Below are 21723 nucleotides of genomic sequence, written 5' to 3' on the forward strand. Positions count from 1 at the left end.
TCAAGTCTTGCATGAACAATCAACTAAACGTCCACAATACAGAGAAACTACAGTAGAAGTTATAGCCTAATTGTAAATAGACCAACAAGACAGAGACCATGTTTCCATGTTCATCATGGAGTCATGGAAAGATTTAGTAGATGTTAGTCCGATTTTAGATGGTGACTTACACTAGTTCCTGGTGCTGAGCTTGATGTCGATGCCTCTGCAGTTGTTGATGGGATCGGACTCTAAATAGAACACATAGTCACGTTAGCCTCTGCGGTAGTTAGTTAGCTAGCTAACGGTTAGCTAATGTAACCTAATGAAGCTAACGTTAGCTTGCAAAGTTACAAATCACCATCGCCAGATAGCAGATGGCTATTTACATTGATATGCTTTGGAATGTCTAGCCATGGTATAATGAAAGCTAGCTAGCTAGATTTTGCTTTAGCTAAACAAATGTAATTCGCTAGCTAATTAGCTAGGTAAGGTTAGCTACGTTACCTCAGCTTGACTTCTTTTCTGCTGCTCTGATGTTGGTTGATCGGATGCCAATCCTCTTTGAAGTGAAGGGGAAAATCTATGGAATAGCATATCTTTTCAACATTCGACGACATTGAAACCCCGCCAGTTGAGAATTCCGTCCCATTTCAAAATCCTTTGTTTGAATGTTCTGTCTACAAACAGACATTTTCATATTTCTCACAGCAACTGGATATGAATTTTGGCAACCAAGAAATGTGGCTGGCCCGTTTCTACCGGTGAGATGCAAAAACGCAGGTCTATACACTGCTATAATGTCAGTTGAAAGAATAAACTTTTATCTAATTTTTTTTTTTTTTTTACCAATACGAAGAACGGATGTCATTTCAACCCCCAAAAATAATGTACACTACCCGTCACAAGTTTGGACACCCCTACTCATTAATTTTTTTACTATTTTCTAATTGTAAAATAATAGTGAAGTCATCAAAACTATGAAATAACACATACCGAATCATCACATACCGAATCAATCAAAAAAAAGTGTTAAATAAATCAGAATATATTTTAGATTCTTCAAAGTAGCCATCCTTTGCCTTGACGACAACTTTGCACACTCTTGGCATTCTCTCAACCAACTTCACCTGGAATGCTTTTCCAACAGTCTTGAAGGAGTTCCCACATATGCTGAGCATCTGCGGTCCAACTCAAGAAATTCCACAAATTAACTTTTTAACAAGGCACACCTGTTAATTGAAATGCATTCCAGGTGACAACCTTATGAAGCTGGTTGAGATAATGCCAAGAGTGTGCAAAGCTGTCATCAAGGCAAAGGGTGACTACTTTGAAGAATCTCAAATATATATTTTATTTGTATTTGTTTAACACTTATTTGGTTACTACATGATTCCATATGTGTTCATTCATAGATTAATGTATTCACTATTATTTTACGATGTAGAAAATAGTAAAAAGAAAAGAAACATAAGGAGTCTGGTTTAATGGGGGTACATAAGGAGTCTGGTTAACTAGGGGTACATAAGGAGTCTGGTTAACTAGGGGTACATAAGGAGTCTGGTTAACTAGGGGTACATAAGGAGTCTGGTTAACTAGGGATACATATGGAGTCTGGTTAACTAGGGGTACATAAGGAGTCTGGTTAACTAGGGGTACATATGGAGTCTGGTTAACTAGGGGTACATAAGGAGTCTGGTTAACTAGGGGAACATAAGGAGTCTGGTTAACTAGGGGTACATATGGAGTCTGGTTAACTAGGGGTACATAAGGAGTCTGGTTAACTAGGGGTACATAAGGAGTCTGGTTAACTAGGGGTACATAATGAGTCTGGTTAACTAGGGGTACATAATGAGTCTGGTTAACTAGGGGTACATAAGGAGTCTGGCTAACTAGGGGTACATAAGGAGTCTGGCTAACTAGGGATACATAAGGAGTCTGGTTAACTAGGGGTACATAAGGAGTCTGGTTAACTAGGGGTACATAAGGAGTCTGGTTAACTAGGGGTACATAAGGAGTCTGGTTAACTAGGGGTACATAATGAGTCTGGTTAACTAGGGGTACATAATGAGTCTGGTTAACTAGGGGTACATAAGGAGTCTGGTTAACTAGGGGTACATAAGGAGTCTGGTTTAATGGGGGTACATAAGGAGTCTGGTTAACTAGGGGTACATAAGGAGTCTGGTTAACTAGGGGTACATAAGGAGTCTGGTTAACTAGGGGTACATAAGGAGTCTGGTTAACTAGGGGTACATAAGGAGTCTGGTTAACTAGGGGTACATAAGGAGTCTGGTTAACTAGGGGTACATAAGGAGTCTGGTTAACTAGGGGTACATAAGGAGTCTGGTTAACTAGGGATACATAAGGAGTCTGGTTAACTAGGGGTACATAATGAGTCTGGTCAACTAGGAGTACATAAGGAGTCTGGTTAACTAGGGGTACATAAGGAGTCTGGTTAACTAGGGGTACATAAGGAGTCTGGTTAACTAGGGGTACATAAGGAGTCTGGTTAACTAGGGGTACATAAGGAGTCTGGTTTAATGGGGGAACATAAGGAGTCTGGTTAACTAGGGGTACATAAGGAGTCTGGTTAACTAGGGGTACATAAAGAGTCTGGTTAACTAGGGGTACATAAGGAGTCTGGTTAACTAGGGGTACATAAGGAGTCTGGTTAACTAGGGGTACATAAGGAGTCTGGTGTAATGGGGGTACATAAGGAGTCTGGTTAACTAGGGGTACATAAGGAGTCTGGTTAACTAGGGGTACATAAGGAGTCTGGTTAACTAGGGGTACATAAGGAGTCTGGTTAACTAGGGGTACATAAGGAGTCTGGTTAACTAGGGGTACATAAGGAGTCTGGTTAACTAGGGGTACATAAGGAGTCTGGTTAACTAGGGATACATAAGGAGTCTGGTTAACTAGGGGTACATAAGGAGTCCGGTTAACTAGTGGTACATAAGGAGTCCGGTTAACTAGGGGTACATAAGGAGTCTGGTTAACTAGGGGTACTTAAGGAGTCTGGTTAACTAGGGGTACATAAGGAGTCTGGTTAACTAGGGATACATAAGGAGTCTGGTTAACTAGGGGTACATAATGAGTCTGGTTAACTAGGGATACATAAGGAGTCTGGTTAACTAGGGGTACATAAGGAGTCTGGTTAACTAGGGGTACATAAGGAGTCTGGTTAACTAGGGGTACATAAGGAGTCCGGTTAACTAGGGGTACATAAGGAGTCTGGTTAACTAGGGGTACTTAAGGAGTCTGGTTAACTAGGGGTACATAAGGAGTCTGGTTAACTAGGGATACATAAGGAGTCTGGTTAACTAGGGGTACATAATGAGTCTGGTTAACTAGGGATACATAAGGAGTCTGGTTAACTAGGGGTACATAAGGAGTCTGGTTAACTAGGGGTACATAAGGAGTCTGGTTAACTAGGGGTACATAAGGAGTCTGGTTAACTAGGGATACATAAGGAGTCTGGTTAACTAGGGATACATAAGGAGTCTGGTTAACTAGGGGTACATAAGGAGTCTGGTTAACTAGGGGTACATAAGGAGTCTGGTAAACTAGGGGTACATAAGGAGTCTGGTTAACTAGGGGCACATAAGGTGTAGTGTGGAAGCCATCTTGATGTGCTGCTGCAGGTTGACAACTGGTAAAGCAGGTGAGATGACTCACTCCCCAACCAATAGCTGTGTTCCCAACAGTCTTGTTATGCTTCCTCTCGCCGTCTCCTTCCCTTAATGGTCACTGGCAGGCGGAACAACTGAATAGGTTTCATGGACATTCCATGGCCCAGTCCAGAAACATCCCCGAGCCTCTAGTCTACTTCCTAGGCCTTTCAGGTACAAAACAATATGGTAGCAGCTCCACCCTGTCCTATGATATGTAGATAATAACTGGCTAGGTATAAACAATATGGTAGCAGTTCCACCCTGCTCTATGATATGTAGATAATAACTGGCTAGGTATAAACAATATGGTAGCAGCTCCACCCTGCTCTATGATATGTAGATAATAACTGGCTAGGTATAAACAATATGGTAGCAGTTCCACCCTGCTCTATGATATGTAGATAATAACTGGCTAGGTATAAACAATATGGTAGCAGCTCCACCCTGTTCTATGATATGTAGATACTAACTGGCTAGGTATAAACAATATGGTAGCAGCTCCACCCTGCTCTATGATATGTAGATAATAACTGGCTATGTATAAACAATATGGTAGCAGCTCCACCCTGTCCTATGATATGTAGATAATTACTGGCTAGGTATAAACAATATGGTAGCAGCTCCGCCCTGCTCTATGATATGTAGATAATAACTGGCTAGGTATAAACAATATGGTAGCAATTCCGCCCTGCTCTATGATATGTAGATAATAACTGGCTAGGTATAAACAATATGGTAGCAGCTCCACCCTGCTCTATGATATGTAGATAATAACTGGCTAGGTATAAACAATATGGTAGCAGTTCCGCCCTGCTCTATGATATGTAGATAATAACTGGCTAGGTATAAACAATATGGTAGCAGTTCCGCCCTGCTCTATGATATGTAGATAATAACTGGCTAGGTATAAACAATATGGTAGCAGCTCCACCCTGCTCTATGATATGTAGATAATAACTGGCTAGGTATAAACAATATGGTAGCAGTTCCGCCCTGCTCTATGATATGTAGATAATAACTGGCTAGGTATAAACAATATGGTAGCAGCTCCACCCTGCTCTATGATATGTAGATAATAACTGGCTAGGTATAAACAATATGGTAGCAGCTCCACCCTGCTCTATGATATGTAGATAATAACTGGCTAGGTATAAACAATATGGTAGCAGTTCCACCCTGCTCTATGATATGTAGATAATAACTGGCTATGTATAAACAATATGGTAGCAGCTCCACCCTGCTCTATGATATGTAGATAATAACTGGCTAGGTATAAACAATATGGTAGCAATTCCGCCCTGCTCTATGATATGTAGATAATAACTGGCTAGGTATAAACAATATGGTAGCAGCTCCACCCTGCTCTATGATATGTAGATAATAACTGGCTAGGTATAAACAATATGGTAGCAGTTCCGCCCTGCTCTATGATATGTAGATAATAACTGGCTAGGTATAAACAATATGGTAGCAGTTCCGCCCTGCTCTATGATATGTAGATAATAACTGGCTAGGTATAAACAATATGGTAGCAGTTCCGCCCTGCTCTATGATATGTAGATAATAACTGGCTAGGTATAAACAATATGGTAGCAGTTCCGCCCTGCTCTATGATATGTAGATACTAACTGGCTAGGTATAAACAATATGGTAGCAGCTCCGACCTTGCCCTCTGATAGTGGGATTGTTTTTGCATATTGCCTTTACCTATCAAATCCTTTCTATAGTGAACAGAAATATAACACAACATGTAACGTTTTGGTCCCATGTTTCATGAGCTGAAATAAAAGACTGCAGAAATGTTCCATACGCACAAAAAGCTTCTTTCTCACAACTCTGGTGCATACATTTGTTCACATCCCTGTTAGTGAGCATTTCTCCTTTGCCAAGTTAATCCATCCACCTGACAGGTGGGGCCTATCGGGGACCTGATTAAACATTACACAGGTGCACCTTGTGCTGGGGACAATAAAAGGCCACTCTAAAATGTGCAGTTTTGTCAGACAACATAATGCCATAGATATCTCAAGTTTTAAAAGAACGTGCAATTGGCATGCTGACTGCAGGGATGTCCACCTGAGCTTGCCAGATAATTTTTGATGTTCATTTCTCTACCATAAGAGATAAATGAAATGGGTAGGGCTAGGGGTTGGGACTAGGGGTTGTTTATGGACAGGGGATGGGGGATAGGGGTTGTTTATGGACAGGGGATGGGGGATAGGGGTTGTTTATGGACAGGGGATGGGGGATAGGGGTTGTTTCTGGACAGGGGACGGGGGATAGGGCTAGGGGTTGTTTCTGGACAGGGGACGGGGGATAGGGGTTGTTTATGGACAGGGGACGGGGATAGGGATAGGGTTGTTAATGGACAGGGGACGGGGGATAGGGCTAGGGGTTGTTTATGGACAGGGGATGGGGGATAGGGGTTGTTAATGGACAGGGGACGGGGGATAGGGGTTGTTTATGGATGGGGGACGGGGGATAGGGCTAGGGGTTGTTAATGGACAGGGGATGGGGGATAGGGGTTGTTAATGGACAGGGGACGGGGGTTGTTTATGGATGGGGGACGGGGGATAGGGATAGGGTTGTTAATGGACAGGGGATGGGGGATAGGGCTAGGGGTTGTTTATGGACAGGGGACGGGGGATAGGGATAGGGGTTGTTAATGGACAGGGGACGGGGGATAGGGCTAGGGGTTGTTTATGGACAGGGGATGGGGGATAGGGGTTGTTAATGGACAGGGGACGGGGGATAGGGGTTGTTTATGGATGGGGGACGGGGGATAGGGCTAGGGGTTGTTAATGGACAGGGGACGGGGGATAGGGGTTGTTAATGGACAGGGGACGGGGGATAGGGATAGGGTTGTTAATGGACAGGGGACGGGGGAATAGGGCTAGGGGTTGTTTATGGACAGGGGATGGGGGATAGGGATAGGGTTGTTAATGGACAGGGGACGGGGGATAGGGCTAGGGGTTGTTTATGGACAGGGGACGGGGGATAGGGATAGGGGTTGTTAATGGACAGGGGACGGGGGATAGGGCTAGGGGTTGTTTATGGACAGGGGATGGGGATAGGGGTTGTTAATGGACAGGGGACGGGGGATAGGGGTTGTTTATGGATGGGGGACGGGGGATAGGGATAGGGGTTGTTAAAGGACAGGGGACGGGGGATAGGGGTTGTTAATGGACAGGGGACGGGGGATAGGGATAGGGGTTATTTATGGACAAGGTGCCCACCATATTATATTCACCAATCAAGTCCTTGGGAATCAGTGGTCATAGAGAAGAAGAAGAGGCAAGGAAAAGAAGCCACGTAAGACTACTTGGTAGATGTAGTAGACTCCGTATAAGACTACTTGGTAGATGTAGTAGACTCCACGTAAGACTACTTGGTAGATGTAGTAGACTCCATGTAAGACTACTTGGTAGATGTAGTAGACTCCACATAAGACTACTTGGTAGATGTAGTAGACTCCACGTAAGACTACTTGGTAGATGTAGTAGACTCCACGTAAGACTACTTGGTAGATGTAGTAGACTCCACGTAAGACTACTTGGTAGATGTAGTAGACTCCGTATAAGACTACTTGGTAGATGTAGTAGACTCCACGTAAGACTACTTGGTAGATGTAGTAGACTCCACATAAGACTACTTGGTAGATGTAGTAGACTCCACGTAAGACTACTTGGTAGATGTAGTAGACTCCATATAAGACTACTTGGTAGATGTAGTAGACTCCACGTAAGACTACTTGGTAGATGTAGTAGACTCCACGTAAGACTACTTGGTAGATGTAGTAGACTCCACATAAGACTACTTGGTAGATGTAGTAGACTCCACGTAAGACTACTTGGTAGATGTAGTAGACTCCATGTAAAACTACTTGGTAGATGTAGTAGACTCCACGTAAGACTACTTGGTAGATGTAGTAGACTCCACGTAAGACTACTTGGTAGATGTAGGAGACTCCATGTAAGACTACTTGGTAGATGTAGTAGACTCCACGTAAGACTACTTGGTAGATGTAGTAGACTCCACGTAAGACTACTTGGTAGATGTAGTAGACTCCACGTAAGACTACTTGGTAGATGTAGGAGACTCCATGTAAAACTACTTGGTAGATGTAGTAGACTCCACGTAAGACTACTTGGTAGATGTAGTAGACTCCATGTAAGACTACTTGGATGTAGGAGACTCCATGTAAGACTACTTGGATGTAGGATAAGAGTTGCACTGCTGTTCTCCACTGCACTACTTACCAGGACATTTATGCAGAGGCATAGTCTAATGAGGAGAAGACTTTTAATAGCAGTTATTAAATAGAGCAATTCAGACGGTCATTTCACCTTCAGCCCCTTGATTGAAGATGTATTATTCTCTATGACATCAATCCTGCGGTCAACTACTTGATTAGTGGATGTGCCTGAGTGTGTAAGAGACCCTCTTCTTATTGACAATCGACCAAATGTGACCTTTGAAATGAATTAATTTCTGGGGTAACTTATTAACGCTAACGCTGAAAATCATGCATTCATTTAACGACATTGTCCCTGCCACATCTATCATCATTTCAAAAGCTGCCCGAGTGTGACAAAGAGCTGGCTCTGCAAGGCGTGGATCTGCATAAGTAACCGACGCAGCTGTCGTCGTTAAACTCGTTCATATTATGATGGACTGGGCTTCAGGCCTTCTGGCTTCCTCTCCACACATACAACACAAATATAAACGCAACATGTAAAGTATTGGTCTCGTGTTTCATGAGCTGAAATAAAAGAAACCAGACATGTTCCATACACACAAAAAAAGCTTATTTCGCTCAAATGTTTTTGCACAAATGTGTTTCCATCCCTGTTAGTGAGCATTTCTCCACTGCCGAGATAATCCATCCACCTGACAGGTGTCACATATCAAGAAGCTGATTAAACAGCATGATCATTACACAGGTGCACCTTGTGCTGGGGGACAATCATTTTTTAAATTTCAATTTACAGATTTCCTTATATGAACTGTTACCCAGTTCTTTGAAATTGTTGCATGTTGTATTTATATTTTTTGTTCAGTATATATCCCTGCTGCATCATACCATCCAGACCTGGGTTCAAATACAATTTGAAATCTTTCAAATAGTTAGAGAATTTGCTCTAGCCTGTCTGTAGTGGGTGGGGTTTAGGGACAATTCTATTGGTTCCCATTGTGCCAGGAAATCTCAATGAAGCACAGCAAAAGTATTATTTTAGATAGTATTTAAATCCAGGTCTGCCATATATAATACACACATAGGCAGTTGTATACTCGACGTGACACCTAACATCGACACGCAGAGGCTCGCCTCAATTCTGAGCCCTAAAACCGCAATGGAACAAACATGGCATGAAAGATACTGTTGAGAAAATGGGGAGAAAATGCTCTTGAGCTGTACGATGCCTAATATCATGACAGTACGTATACATTACACCAAAATCTTCTGCATGTGTCGGTCCCTGAGGTTTTACCAACCTCGATTTGCTCTTCCAGAGCTCTAACAGACTGTTTACATCGCCTTGGTAACTCCTGAGGCAGTCGCCACATCAAGCACTCCGACGCACGCCAGCTTGAACTGTCTCCCTTGCATCTATCTCAAATTGTCCCCTCAAGGCATTGATTTCGATAGTGTTTCTTTGTCCCCCCCCCCCCCCCTAAAAGAACCCCTAAAATAACCTATTTTATGTTATACCTATATGTGATATTAAAGACAGGGAAGTGCCAACTGAGTTGTGTAAACGTTCTCTTTTCACTTCCTTCCTGTCACAAGGCATGACTCATTCAACAAACTCGTTTCTAATGCCACTACAGTTGGAAGGCTGAGTGAATCTGACCTGACAGTATTGCATAAATCCGAGGCCCTCAATTTAAAGTTGCTTCCACAAATCCACAGGAGTATTAAGACTTGGCTGTAGGTAGCGCCACTTCTGAGAGGTTTATTACGGGGTGTCCTCCTTCACACTTTGCTCAGTTGCGTCAACTGCGGCTCCCGAGACGATATCTGAGGCGTCACAGAGCCACGTACTATAGGTGACAAAAAAGTTAATTTTTTCACACAAAAATTAACTTTTTGTGTGAAACGTTCAGAGATTATTAGAGTTGGGTGTTTGCGAAATGTGTATTCATTTAAATAAATATTTAGCAGAAAGAGAGGTGAAAACCTTTCTGTAGGCCTAGTTATATTGGAAAATAGATCATGACGATTCACACAAAACTACAGAACTACTTCTCAGATTTGGGTTGTTTGCGGCCTGTGGAGAAATTGATTTATATCAAGGCAATTTGAAGTGCACCTCTATACTGCATTCAACTACTAATCTCACCATTAATCTGTCTTCTTGAAAGTGTTCGACAACAAAAGGAAATGTTTCCCTTTGAAATCCAAGTATCGATATATTTTCCCTCGACTAACATCAGAGAAGGCTAAGAAACTGGAATAGGGGAAATTATTCATATGGACGTACTTTACGAGGCGATCAAGCAAAGGAGGAGTTCAGACTGAACATTTTTCAAATCAACAAGGAGTTCAGACTGAACATTCTTCAAATCAACAAGGAGTTGAGACTGAACATTCTTCAAATCAACAAGGAGTTGAGACTGAACATTCTTCAAATCAACAAGGAGTTGAGACTGAACATTCTTCAAATCAACAAGGAGTTCAGACTGAACATTCTTCAAATCAACAAGGAGTTCAGACTGAACATTCTTCAAATCAACAAGGAGTTCAGACTGAACATTCTTCAAATCAACAAGGAGTTGAGACTGAACATTCTTCAAATCAACGAGGAGTTCAGACTGAACATTCTTCAAATCAACAAGGAGTTGAGACTGAACATTCTTCAAATCAACAAGGAGTTCAGACTGAACATTCTTCAAATCAACAAGGAGTTGAGACGGAACATTCTTCAAATCAACAAGGAGTTGAGACTGAACATTCTTCAAATCAACAAGGAGTTGAGACGGAACATTCTTCAAATCAACAAGGAGTTGAGACTGAACATTCTTCAAATCAACAAGGAGTTGAGACTGAACATTCTTCAAATCAACAAGGAGTTGAGACTGAACATTCTTCAAATCAACAAGGAGTTGAGACTGAACATTCTTCAAATCAACAAGGAGTTCAGACTGAACATTCTTCAAATCAACAAGGAGTTCAGACTGAACTGTCTTCAAATCAACGAGGAGTTCAGACTGAACATTCTTCAAATCAACAAGGAGTTGAGACTGAACATTCTTCAAATCAACAAGGAGTTGAGACTGAACTGTCTTCAAATCAACAAGGAGTTGAGACTGAACTGTCTTCAAATCAACAAGGAGTTCAGACTGAACATTCTTCAAATCAACGAGGAGTTCAGACTGAACATTCTTCAAATCAACAAGGAGTTCAGACTGAACATTCTTCAAATCAACGAGGAGTTCAGACTGAACATTCTTCAAATCAACAAGGAGTTGAGACTGAACATTCTTCAAATCAACAAGGAGTTGAGACTGAACATTCTTCAAATCAACAAGGAGTTCAGACTGAACATTCTTCAAATCAACAAGGAGTTGAGACGGAACATTCTTCAAATCAACAAGGAGTTCAGACTGAACATTCTTCAAATTAACAAGGAGGACTTGAGTTATTATGAACAGTATCTAAAGAGTAAACTGAGCTGAATTGAGTGTCTGTGTGTGAGAGTATGTGTGAGTGGAGTGTGTGTGTGTGTTTGTGAGCGAGAAAGAGAGTATGTATGTGTGTATGCGAGAGAGAGGGAGAGAGAGAGGGGGGGGGGAGTATGTATGTGTGTATGCGAGAGAGAGAGAGAGAGAGAGAGAGAGAGAAAGAGAGCGAGGGGGGGGAGTATGTATGTGTGTATGCGAGAGAGAGAGAGAGAGAGCGAGGGGGGGAGAGTATATATGTGTGTATGCGAGAGAAAGAGAGAGAGAGAGAGAGAGTGAGAGTGAGAGGGGGAGAGTATGTATGTGTGTATGCGAGAGAGAGAGAGAGAGAGAGAGTGAGAGGGGGAGAGTATGTATGTGTGTATGCGAGAGAGAGAGAGAGAGAGAGAGTGAGAGAGTATGTATGTGTGTATGCGAGAGAGAGAGAGAGAGAGAGAGAGAGAGAGAGAGAGAGAGAGAGAGAGAGAGAGAGAGAGAGAGAGAGAGAGGGAGGGGGGGAGAGTATGTATGTGTGTATGCGAGAGAGAGATAGAGAGAAAGAGAGCGAGGGGGGGGAGTATGTATGTGTGTATGCGAGAGAGAGAGAGAGAGAGCGAGGGGGGGAGAGTATATATGTGTGTATGCGAGAGAGAGAGAGAGAGAGAGAGAGAGAGAGAGAGAGAGAGAGAGAGAGAGAGAGAGAGAGAGAGAGAGAGAGAGAGAGAGAGAGAGAGAGAGAGAGAGAGAGAGAGAGAGAGAGAGAGAGAGAGAGAGAGAGAGAGAGAGAGAGAGAGAGAGAGAGAGAGAGAGGGGGGGGGGGGAGTATGTGTGTCTGTGTGGGGTTCTGTGTCTCAATCAGCTTTTGTCATTTCTGTCCTCCATTAGGGCTATCTAATACACTGAGCCACTCGTTCCGCTCCCATCATTGTCTCAGAATGATCCTCCACCAACGCTCTCGCACCAGTACGAAATTAATTCAATGTATTTAATTAATGTACAACTATTAGTTATATTAAAGATAGGCAGTGTATGGGTTCCCAGAGCTCACTTTTACCGCTCCAGGCATTTCTCTCCAATATTGGCTGCTGTTCAGAAAAAGAGAGAGAGCCATCTAAACACAAAGGGAGGTGGATGAGCCATCTAAACACAAGGGAGGAGGATGAGCCATCTGAACACAAGGGAGGTGGATGAGCCATCTAAACACAAAGGGATGTGGATGAGCCATCTGAACACAAGGGAGGTAAATGAGCCATCTGAACACAAGGGAGGTGGATGAGCCATCTGAACACAAGGGAGGTGGATGAGCCATCTAAACACAAAGGGAGTAGGATGAGCCATCTGAACACAAGGGAGGTGGATGAGCCATCTAAACACAAAGGGATGTGGATGAGCCATCTGAACACAAGGGAGGTAAATGAGCCATCTAAACACAAGGGAGGTGGGTGAGCCATCTAAACACAAGGGAGGTGGGTGAGCCATCTAAACACAAGGGAGGTGGAAGAGCCATCTAACCAAAAGGGAGGTGGATGAGCCATCTAAACACAAGGGAGGTGGAAGAGCCATCTAACCAAAAGGGAGGTGGATGAGCCATCTAAACACAAGGGAGGTGGGTGAGCCATCTAAACACAAGGGAGGTGGATGAGCCACCTGAACACAAGGGAGGTGGAAGAGCCATCTAACCAAAAGGGAGGTGGATGAGCCATCTAAACACAAGGGAGGAGGATGAGCCATCTAAACACAAGGGAGGTGGATGAGCCATCTAAACACAAGGGAGGTGGATGAGCCATCTAACCAAAAGGGAGGTGGATGAGCCATCTAAACACAAGGGAGGTGGATGAGCCATCTAAACACAAGGGAGGAGGCTGAGCCATCTAAACACAAGGGAGGAGGATGAGCCATCTAAACACAAGGGAGGAGGATGAGCCATCTAAACACAAGGGAGGTGGATGAGCCATCTAAACACAAGGGAGGTGGATGAGCCATCTGAACACAAGGGAGGTGGATGAGCCATCTAAACACAAGGGAGGTGGATGAGCCATCTGAACACAAGGGAGGTATATGAGCCATCTGAACACAAGGGAGGTGGATGAGCCATCTGAACACAAGGGAGCTGGATAAGAGAAGACTTCTACTGATTATCAAGAAGTGGGAGAGGAGGAGAGATTCTTTCCATTATCGGAAAGGATTCGGAGCGATGCTGGCGGTCCACGGGGGGCACGGGGGAGTGAGACGAGAGGGCCCTGGGTTTATGTGTCTATCAATGCCACGTCTTTTCAGGATCATGGTTCAAGGCACATGGCAAGGGGAGACTGGTACGTCGCCTTGGGTGTTTGGCGGGTCGCTAAGGACTCTGAGCTGGTAGAGACTATGTTCTCTGGTGTCTTAAAGGAGGGCGGGGGGGGGGGGGGGGGGGGGGGTGACGCTCTAGGCCCAGGAAAGAGCGGCTACGGGGGTGTAGAGTGCGTGATTGAGAGAAATAGGCCAACTGGACACACAACTTCTGTCTGGTGCTGTGGAACTGAGTTAAGACAAATCAAGTGGGGTGTAGAGATGTACGTGAAGAAAACATGGACAGAGAGATAGAGATATCAAGTGGGGTTAAAAAACTAACAAACAAACAAAGCTATTTGTTGTGTATCTAGTCCATGATGAATCCAGTAAACATGTATTACCTGTAGAATATCTCCAGTAAACATGTATTACCTGTAGAATATCTCCAGTAAACATGTATTACCTGTAGAATATCTCCAGTAAAAATGTATTACCTGTAGAATATCTCCAGTAAACATGTATTACCTGTAGAATATCTCCAGTAAACATGTATTACCTGTAGAATATCTCCAGTAAAAATGTATTACCTGTAGAATATCTCCAGTAAACATGTATTACCTGTAGAATATCTCCAGTAAAAATGTATTACCTGTAGAATATCTCCAGTAAACATGTATTACCTGTAGAATATCTCCAGTAAACATGTATTACCTGTAGAATATCTCCAGTAAACATGTATTACCTGTAGAATATCTCCAGTAAACATGTATTACCTGTAGAATATCTCCAGTAAACATGTATTACCTGTAGGATATCAAAAGAAAAGACGTTGCAGTAGCCAAGTCTGAAACATTATTTTCTATTATTTTAGAATATAATTATTTTCACGGTAAATGCAGCAAAAGTGTACACTTGGTAGTGTGAGAGAGAAAGTGTGCACTTGGTATTGTGAGAGAGAAAGTGTGCACTTGGTAGTGTGAGAGAGAAGTGTGCACTTGGTAGTGTGAGAGAGAAAGTGTGCACTTGGTATTGTGAGAGAGAAAGTGTCCACTTGGTAGTGTGAGAGAGAAAGTGTACACTTGGTATTGTGAGAGAGAAAGTGTGCACTTGGTAGTGTGAGAGAGAAAGTGTGCACTTGGTAGTGTGAGAGAGAAAGTGTACACTTGGTAGTGTGAGAGAGAAAGTGTGCACTTGGTAGTGTGAGAGAGAAAGTGTGGACTTGGTATTGTGAGAGAGAAAGTGTGCACTTGGTAGTGTGAGAGAGAAAGTGTGCACTTGGTAGTGTGAGAGAGAAAGTGTGGACTTGGTAGTGTGAGAGAGAAAGTGTGCACTTGGTAGTGTGAGAGAGAAAGTGTGCACTTGGTAGTGTGAGAGAGAAAGTGTGCACTTGGTAGTGTGAGAGAGAAAGTGTGCACTTGGTAGTGTGAGAGAGAAAGTGTGCACTTGGTAGTGTGAGAGAGAAAGTGTGCACTTGGTAGTGTGAGAGAGAAAGTGTGCACTTGGTAGTGTGAGAGAGAATTGGTAACCACGGACTCCGAGAAGGCCCGGAACGTATTTGCAGCGAGATCTCAGATCATTTTTATTTTAATCTTTTAAAATTGCAACCACCCACAGGCTCAGAAGACTCCAGCTGGCAAGCAATTCTGAAGAGAACAGATTCTACACAGACTGAGGCCATAGGGAGACAGGCAGGGAAGTGAAAGAAGCCGTACTGTTGATTAAATTTAGTTGATTTAGCCGCTTAGCTTCTCCTCCAGGCTGATTTACAGTTCTCCAGAAGATATTCACCTGAGTTGGCTCAGGTTGACTGAGGTAACATGGCTACAAGTCTTCAAGGTAGGAAGACCGACCTGCAAACCTCCGGCTGTGTTTTTTTAATATCATCGTTATTTATACAGGTGAGTCTCACTGAGATAAACAATCTATTTTACAAGAGAGACCTGGTCCAGAAGCACACCGACCATCGTGTCGTAATACAATGAGGCTCTAGGGTCTATGGGCACCTTTAGTATGAATAGCTACTGTCAGTTGGATATCCATTGTACAGTATATGTTGGAATGTAGAATTCCCTTCAACCTACCATCTATTGACCATGTCAATCATCATTTTTCAACAGACAGTTTCCTTACTTAGTGTTGGACTCAATTAATGCAGACAACGTATATCTGGTGTCTGAAGACAATTAATAATTGTTCCATTCATTACGATCACCGTTCCAAAGACCAGTTTTTCTTACAGAAGGTTTTACACCGACTGTAACGGGTTTATAAGTTGCTGCCAACCAAAAAATAATGCAACTGTACAACCCCAGAGTGGAGTTTAAAGGGTTAAAGTGAAAGGTACTTACTCATGGACCTTCAGCTGGAAACATTGGTTATGCAGGAATAGAAACTCTCTCTCTGATCCGTAGTCTATGGAAAGTTTCTCCCTTAGGTCCCTTTGGGGAAAAACAGTTTAAAAGAGAAAGCAATTACTCTTTAACATTTTACTTTGGATGAGTTATTGACGATAACCTTGCATAAATGAAACGATAGAAACGAGGTCCCGTGTATTAATTTGAGACACCTCTGAATGACTTTGATGGTAATTGACCCACGGAACTAAATACAAACACTAATATGAATCATATGGATCTCTATACATGGGACATAAAGGGTCGAATTCTAGCAGTAGCATATTGAAACCAATAACATACAGGAAGTTAACATTATACCCAATACAAAGACAGTGATCAAAAGACCTACGGAAGACACTTTGTTAAGATCAAGAACAGCAGTGAGACTGGAACACATGTGTCACTTAATTAATTGACGTAAAACCCATTGCAATGTTGTTAAGAATTTCTGTCACATTTAATTTCCCAATTGATTATTCATGCAGTTTCATTTTAATGCAAAAAAAAAAAAATCTTAAAAGCATTGGCACCCTACCCACACCACAAAGTCAAATTGACATGTCAGCTTCTGATAATATCTGAGTCGTTGCAGCATTTAAGTAGCCTTTGCTGTTTCATTAAAATACAATTTTCAAACAAACTAATAAATAAGTGAAGAATAACTCATAACCAAAATAAATAATTTTTTACATCGAACCATCATCTTACACAAAAAACCTCGGCCATTTGTTGCAAGTCAGTGACGAAATAGTTTTGCATTAAATTAAAAGGATATGTTCAATAACTTAGAGTGACTGGATTGGTGCTACACAAAGACGACGTGACCCTAATGTCGCCAATTATCAGGCCGAAGCAGACTGGCATTCCCTAATCGAGAATACAGGAACGGAGCCCGTTATCTCTCACTGTGCAAAGGTCCTTTTCCATATTTATGATACACAAATGCTAATGCATTTTGGTTGAGGCGGGTTTGGACTGATAAGGTGGGGTGGAGTGGGGCCTCCCACTAAGGTCACAAAGGCAATTGTGTATGTATGTGTGTGTGTGTGTGTGTGTGTGTGTGTGTGTGTGTGTGTGTGTGTGTGTGTGTGTGTGTGTGTGTGTGTGTGTGTGTGTGTGTGTGTGTGTGTGTGTGTGTGTGTGTGTGTGTGTGTGTGTGTGTATGTACACTACCGTTCAAAAGTTTGGGGTCACTTAAAAAAAGTCCTTGTTTTTGTCCATTAAAATTACATTTACATTTACATTTAAATCATTTAGCAGACGCTCTTATCCAGAGCGACTTACAAATTGGTGCATTCACCTTATGACATCCAGTGGAATAACATCAAATTGATCAGAAATACAGTGCAGACATTGTTAATGTTGTAAATGACTATTGTAGCTGGAAACAGCTGATTTTTAATGAAATATCTATATAGGCGTACAGAGACCCATTATCAGCAACCATCAGTCCTGTGTTCCAATGGCACGCTGTGTTAGCTAATCCAAGTTTATCATTTTGAAAAGGTTAATTGATCATTAGAAAACCCTTTTGCATTTATGATAGCACAGCTGAAAACTGTTGTGCTGATTAAAGAAGCAATAAAACTGGCCTTCTTTAGACTAGTTGAGTATCTGGAGCATCAGCATTTGTGGGTTCGATTACTGGCCTCAAAATGGCCAGAAACAAAGAACTTTCTTCTGAAACTCGTCAGTCTATTATTTTTCTAAGAAATGAAGGCTATTCCATGGGAGAAATTGCCAAGAAACTGAAGATCTCGTACAACACCGTGTACTACTCCCTTCACAGAACAGCGCAAACTGACTCTATCCAGAATAGAAAGAGGAGTGGGAGGTGCACAACTGAGCAAGAGGACAAGTACGTAAGAGTGTCTAGTTTGAGAAACAGACGCGTCATAAGTCCTCAACGGCAGCTTCATTAAATAGTACCCGCAAAACACCAGTCTTAACATCAACAGTGAAGAGGCGACTCCGGGATGCTGGCCTTCTAGGCAGAGTTGCAAAGAAAGAGCCATATCTCACACTGGCCAATAAAAAGAAAAGATTAAGATAACACAATAACACAGACACTGGACAGAGGAACTCTGCCTAGAAGGCCAGCATTCCAGAGTCGCCTCTTCACTATTGACGTTGAGACTGGTGTTTTGCGAGTACTATTTAATGAAGCTGCCGTTGAGGACTTATGAGGCGTCTGTTTCTCAAACTAGACACTCTAATGTACTTGTCCTCTGGCTCAGTTGTGCCATGGGGCATCCCACTCCTCTTTCTATTCTGGATAGAGACAATTTGCGCTGTTCTGTGAAGGGAGTAGTACACGGTGTTGTACGAGATCTTCAGTTTCTTGGCAATTTCTTGCATGGAATAGCCTTTATTTCTCAGAACAAGAACACACTGACTGATAATTCTTTGTTTCTAGCCATTTTGAGCCTGTAATCGAACCCACAAATGCTGATGCTCCAGATACTCAACTAGTCTAAAGAAGGCCAGTTGTATTGCTTATTTTTTTTTATGTATTTATTTATTTAACCTTTATTTAACCAGGTAGGCCAGTTGAGAACAAGTTCTCATTTACAACTGTGACCTGGCCAAGATAAAGGAAAGCTGTGCGACAAAAACAACACATAGTTACACATGGGATAAACAAACGTACAGTCAATAACACAATAGAAAAATCTATATACAGTGTGTGCAAATGTAGTAAGATTAGGGCGGTAAGGCAATAAATAGGCCATAGTGGCGAAATAATTACAATTTAGCATTAACACTGGAGTGATAGATGTGCAGAAGATGATGCGCAAGTAGAGATACTGGGGTGCAAAGGAGCAAATAAATAACAATATGGGAATGAGGTAGTTGGGTGGGTGGGATATTTACAGATGGGCTATGTACAGGTGCAGTGATCGGTAAGCTGCTCTGACAGCTGATGCTTAAAGTTAGTGAGGGAGATATAAGTCTCCAGCTTCAGTGATTTTTGCAATTCGTTCCAGTCATTGGCAGCAGAGAACTGGAAGGAAAGGCGGCCAAAGGAGGAGTTGGCTTTGGGGATGAACAGTGAAATATACCTGCTGGAGTGCGTGCTACGGGTGGGTGCTGCTATGGTGACCAGTGAGCTGAGATAAGGCAGGGCTTTACCTAGCAAAGACTTATAGATGACCTGGAGCCAGTGGGTTTGGCGACGAATATGAAGCGAGGGCCAGCCAAAGAGAGCATACAGGTCGCAGTGGTGGGTAGTATATGGGGCTTTGGTGACAAAACGGATGGCACTGTGAAAGACTGAATCCAATTTGCAGAATAGAGTGTTGGAGGCTATTTTGTAAATGACATCGCCAAAGTCAAGGATCGGTAGGACGGTCAATTTTACGAGGGTATGTTTGGCAGCATGAGCGAAGGAGGCTTTGTTGCGAAATAGGAAGCCGATTCTAGATTTAATTTTGGATTGGAGATGCTTGATGTTAGACTGGAAGGAGAGTTTACAGTCTAACCAGACACCTAGGTATTTGTAGTTGTCCACATATTCTAAGTCAGAACCGTCCAGAGTAGTGATGCTAGTCGGGCGGGCAGGTGCGGGCAGCGATCGGTTGAAGAGCATGCATTTAGTTTTACTAGCTTTAAAGAGCAGTTGGAGGCCACAGAAGGAGTGTTGTATGGCATTGAAGCTCGTTTGGAGGTTTGTTAACACAGTGTCCAAAGAAGGGCCAGATGTACACAGAATGGTGTTGTCTGCGTAGAGGTGGATCAGGCAATCACCCGCAGCAAGAGCGACATCGTTGATATATACAGAGAAAAGAGTCGGCTCGAGAATTGAACCCTGTGGTACCCCGATAGAGACTGCCAGAGGTCCGGACAACAGGCCCTCCGATTTGACACACTGAACTCTATCTGATAAGTAGTTGGTGAACCAGGCGAGGCAGTCATTTGAGAAACCAAGGCTATTGAGTCTGCCGATAAGAATGCGGTGATTGACAGAGTCGAAAGCCTTGGCCAGGTCGATGAAGACGGCAGCACAGTACTGTCATTTATCGATGGCGGTTATGATATCATTTAGGACCTTGGGCGTGGCTGAGGTGCACCCATGACCAGCTCGGAAACCAGATTGCATAGCGGAGAAGGTATGGTGGGATTCGAAATGGTCAGTGATCTGTTTGTTAACTTGGCTTTCGAAGACTTTTGAAAGGCAGGGCAGGATGGATATAGGTCTGTAACAGTTTGGGTCTAGAGTGTCTCCCCCTTTCAAATCTTTAGCGATCTCAGACGACACGAAAGAGAGGTTGAACAGGCTAGTAACAATTGCGGTGGATAATTTTAGAAAGAGAGGGTCCAGATTGTCTAGCCCAGCTGATTTGTAGGGATCCAGATTTTGCAGCTCATCAGCTGTCTGGATTTGGGTGAAGGAGAAGCGGGGGCTTGGGCAAGTTACTGCGGGGGGTGCAGAGCTGTTGGCCGGGGTAGGGGTAGCCAGGTGGAAAGCATGGCAGGCCGTAGATGAATGTTTATTGAAATTCTTGATTATCGTAGATTGATCGGTGGTGACAGCGTTTCCTAGCCTCAGAGCAGTGGGCTGCTGGGAGGAGGTGCTCTTATTCTCCATGGACTTTACAGTGTCCCAAAACTTTTTGGAATTAGTGCTACAGGATGCGAATTTCTGTTTGAAAAAGCTAGCTTTTGCTTTTCTAACTGACTGTGTATATCGGTTCCTGATTTCCCTGAAAAGTTGCATATCGCGGGGGCTATTCGATGCTAATGCAGTACGCCACAGGATGTTTTTGTGCTGGCCAAGGGCAGTCAAGTCAGGAGTGAACCAGTGGCTATATCTGTTCTTAGTTCTACATTTTTTGAATGGGGCATGCTTATTTAAGATGGTGAGGAAAGCACTTTTTAAAGAACAACCAGGCATCCTCTACTGACGGGATGAGGTCAATATCCTTCCAGGATACCCGGGCCATGTTGATTAGAAAGGCATGCTCGCTGAAGTGTTTTCGGGAGCGTTTGACAGTGATGAGGGGTGGTCGTTTGACCACAGACCCATTACAGACGCAGGCAATGAGGCAGTGATCACTGAGATCCTGGTTGAAGACAGCAGAGGTGTATTTGGAGGGCAAGTTGGTCAGGATGATATCTATATAGCCCATGTTTAGTTTACGGATTTAGAGTTGTACCTGGTAGGTTCAAAACTCAGTTTTTCACAATTCCTGACATTTAATCATAGTAAAAATTAACTGTTTTAGGTCAGTTAGAATCACCACTTTATTTTAAGAATGTGAAATGTCAGAATAATAGTAGAGGGAATTATTTATTTCAGCTTTTATTTATTTTATCACATTCCCAGTGGGTCAGAAGATTACATACACTCAATTAGTATTTGGTAGCATTACCTTGAAATTATTTAACTTGGGTCAAATGTTTCGGGTAGCAGTCCACAAGCTTCCCACAATAAATTGGGTGAATTTTTGCCCATTCCTCCTGACAGAGCTGGTGTAACGGAGTCAGGTTTGTAGGCCTCCTTGCTCGCAAACACTTTTTCAGTTCTGAACCCACACATTTTCTATAGGATTGAGGTCAGGGCTTTGTGATGGCCACTCCAATACCTTGACTTTGTTGTCCTTAAGCCATTTTGACACAACTTTGGAAGTATGCTTGGGGTCATTGTCCATTTGGAAGACCCATTTGCGACCAAGCTTTAACTTCCTGACTGATGTCTTGAGATGTTTCTTCAATATATCCACATAATTTTCCTCCCTCAT

The 21723-nt window shown here is 42.9% G+C and overlaps 1 protein-coding gene across 4 annotated transcripts in view; it reads right to left on the minus strand.

Annotated features, from left to right (window-relative positions):
• Window positions 1-21723, minus strand: part of LOC139534705 (glucosidase 2 subunit beta-like) — a 280149-nt gene that overhangs the window by 106222 nt on the left and 152204 nt on the right. For 2 of the 4 annotated variants that reach the window (XM_071334090.1, XM_071334089.1), the window contains exon 12: window positions 15935-16024. The exons of 1 other annotated variant lie outside the window; for it this stretch is intronic. In XM_071334090.1, coding sequence (XP_071190191.1) covers window positions 15935-16024 — 90 coding nt within the window. Of the gene's footprint in view, window positions 1-170; window positions 231-486; window positions 563-15934; window positions 16025-21723 lie in introns of all 4 variants that reach the window. One more of the 4 variants, XM_071334092.1, reaches the window with a different exon arrangement.

The sequence above is a fragment of the Salvelinus alpinus genome, chromosome 11 (assembly GCF_045679555.1).
Source record: "Salvelinus alpinus chromosome 11, SLU_Salpinus.1, whole genome shotgun sequence".
Classification (NCBI taxonomy): domain Eukaryota; kingdom Metazoa; phylum Chordata; class Actinopteri; order Salmoniformes; family Salmonidae; genus Salvelinus; species Salvelinus alpinus.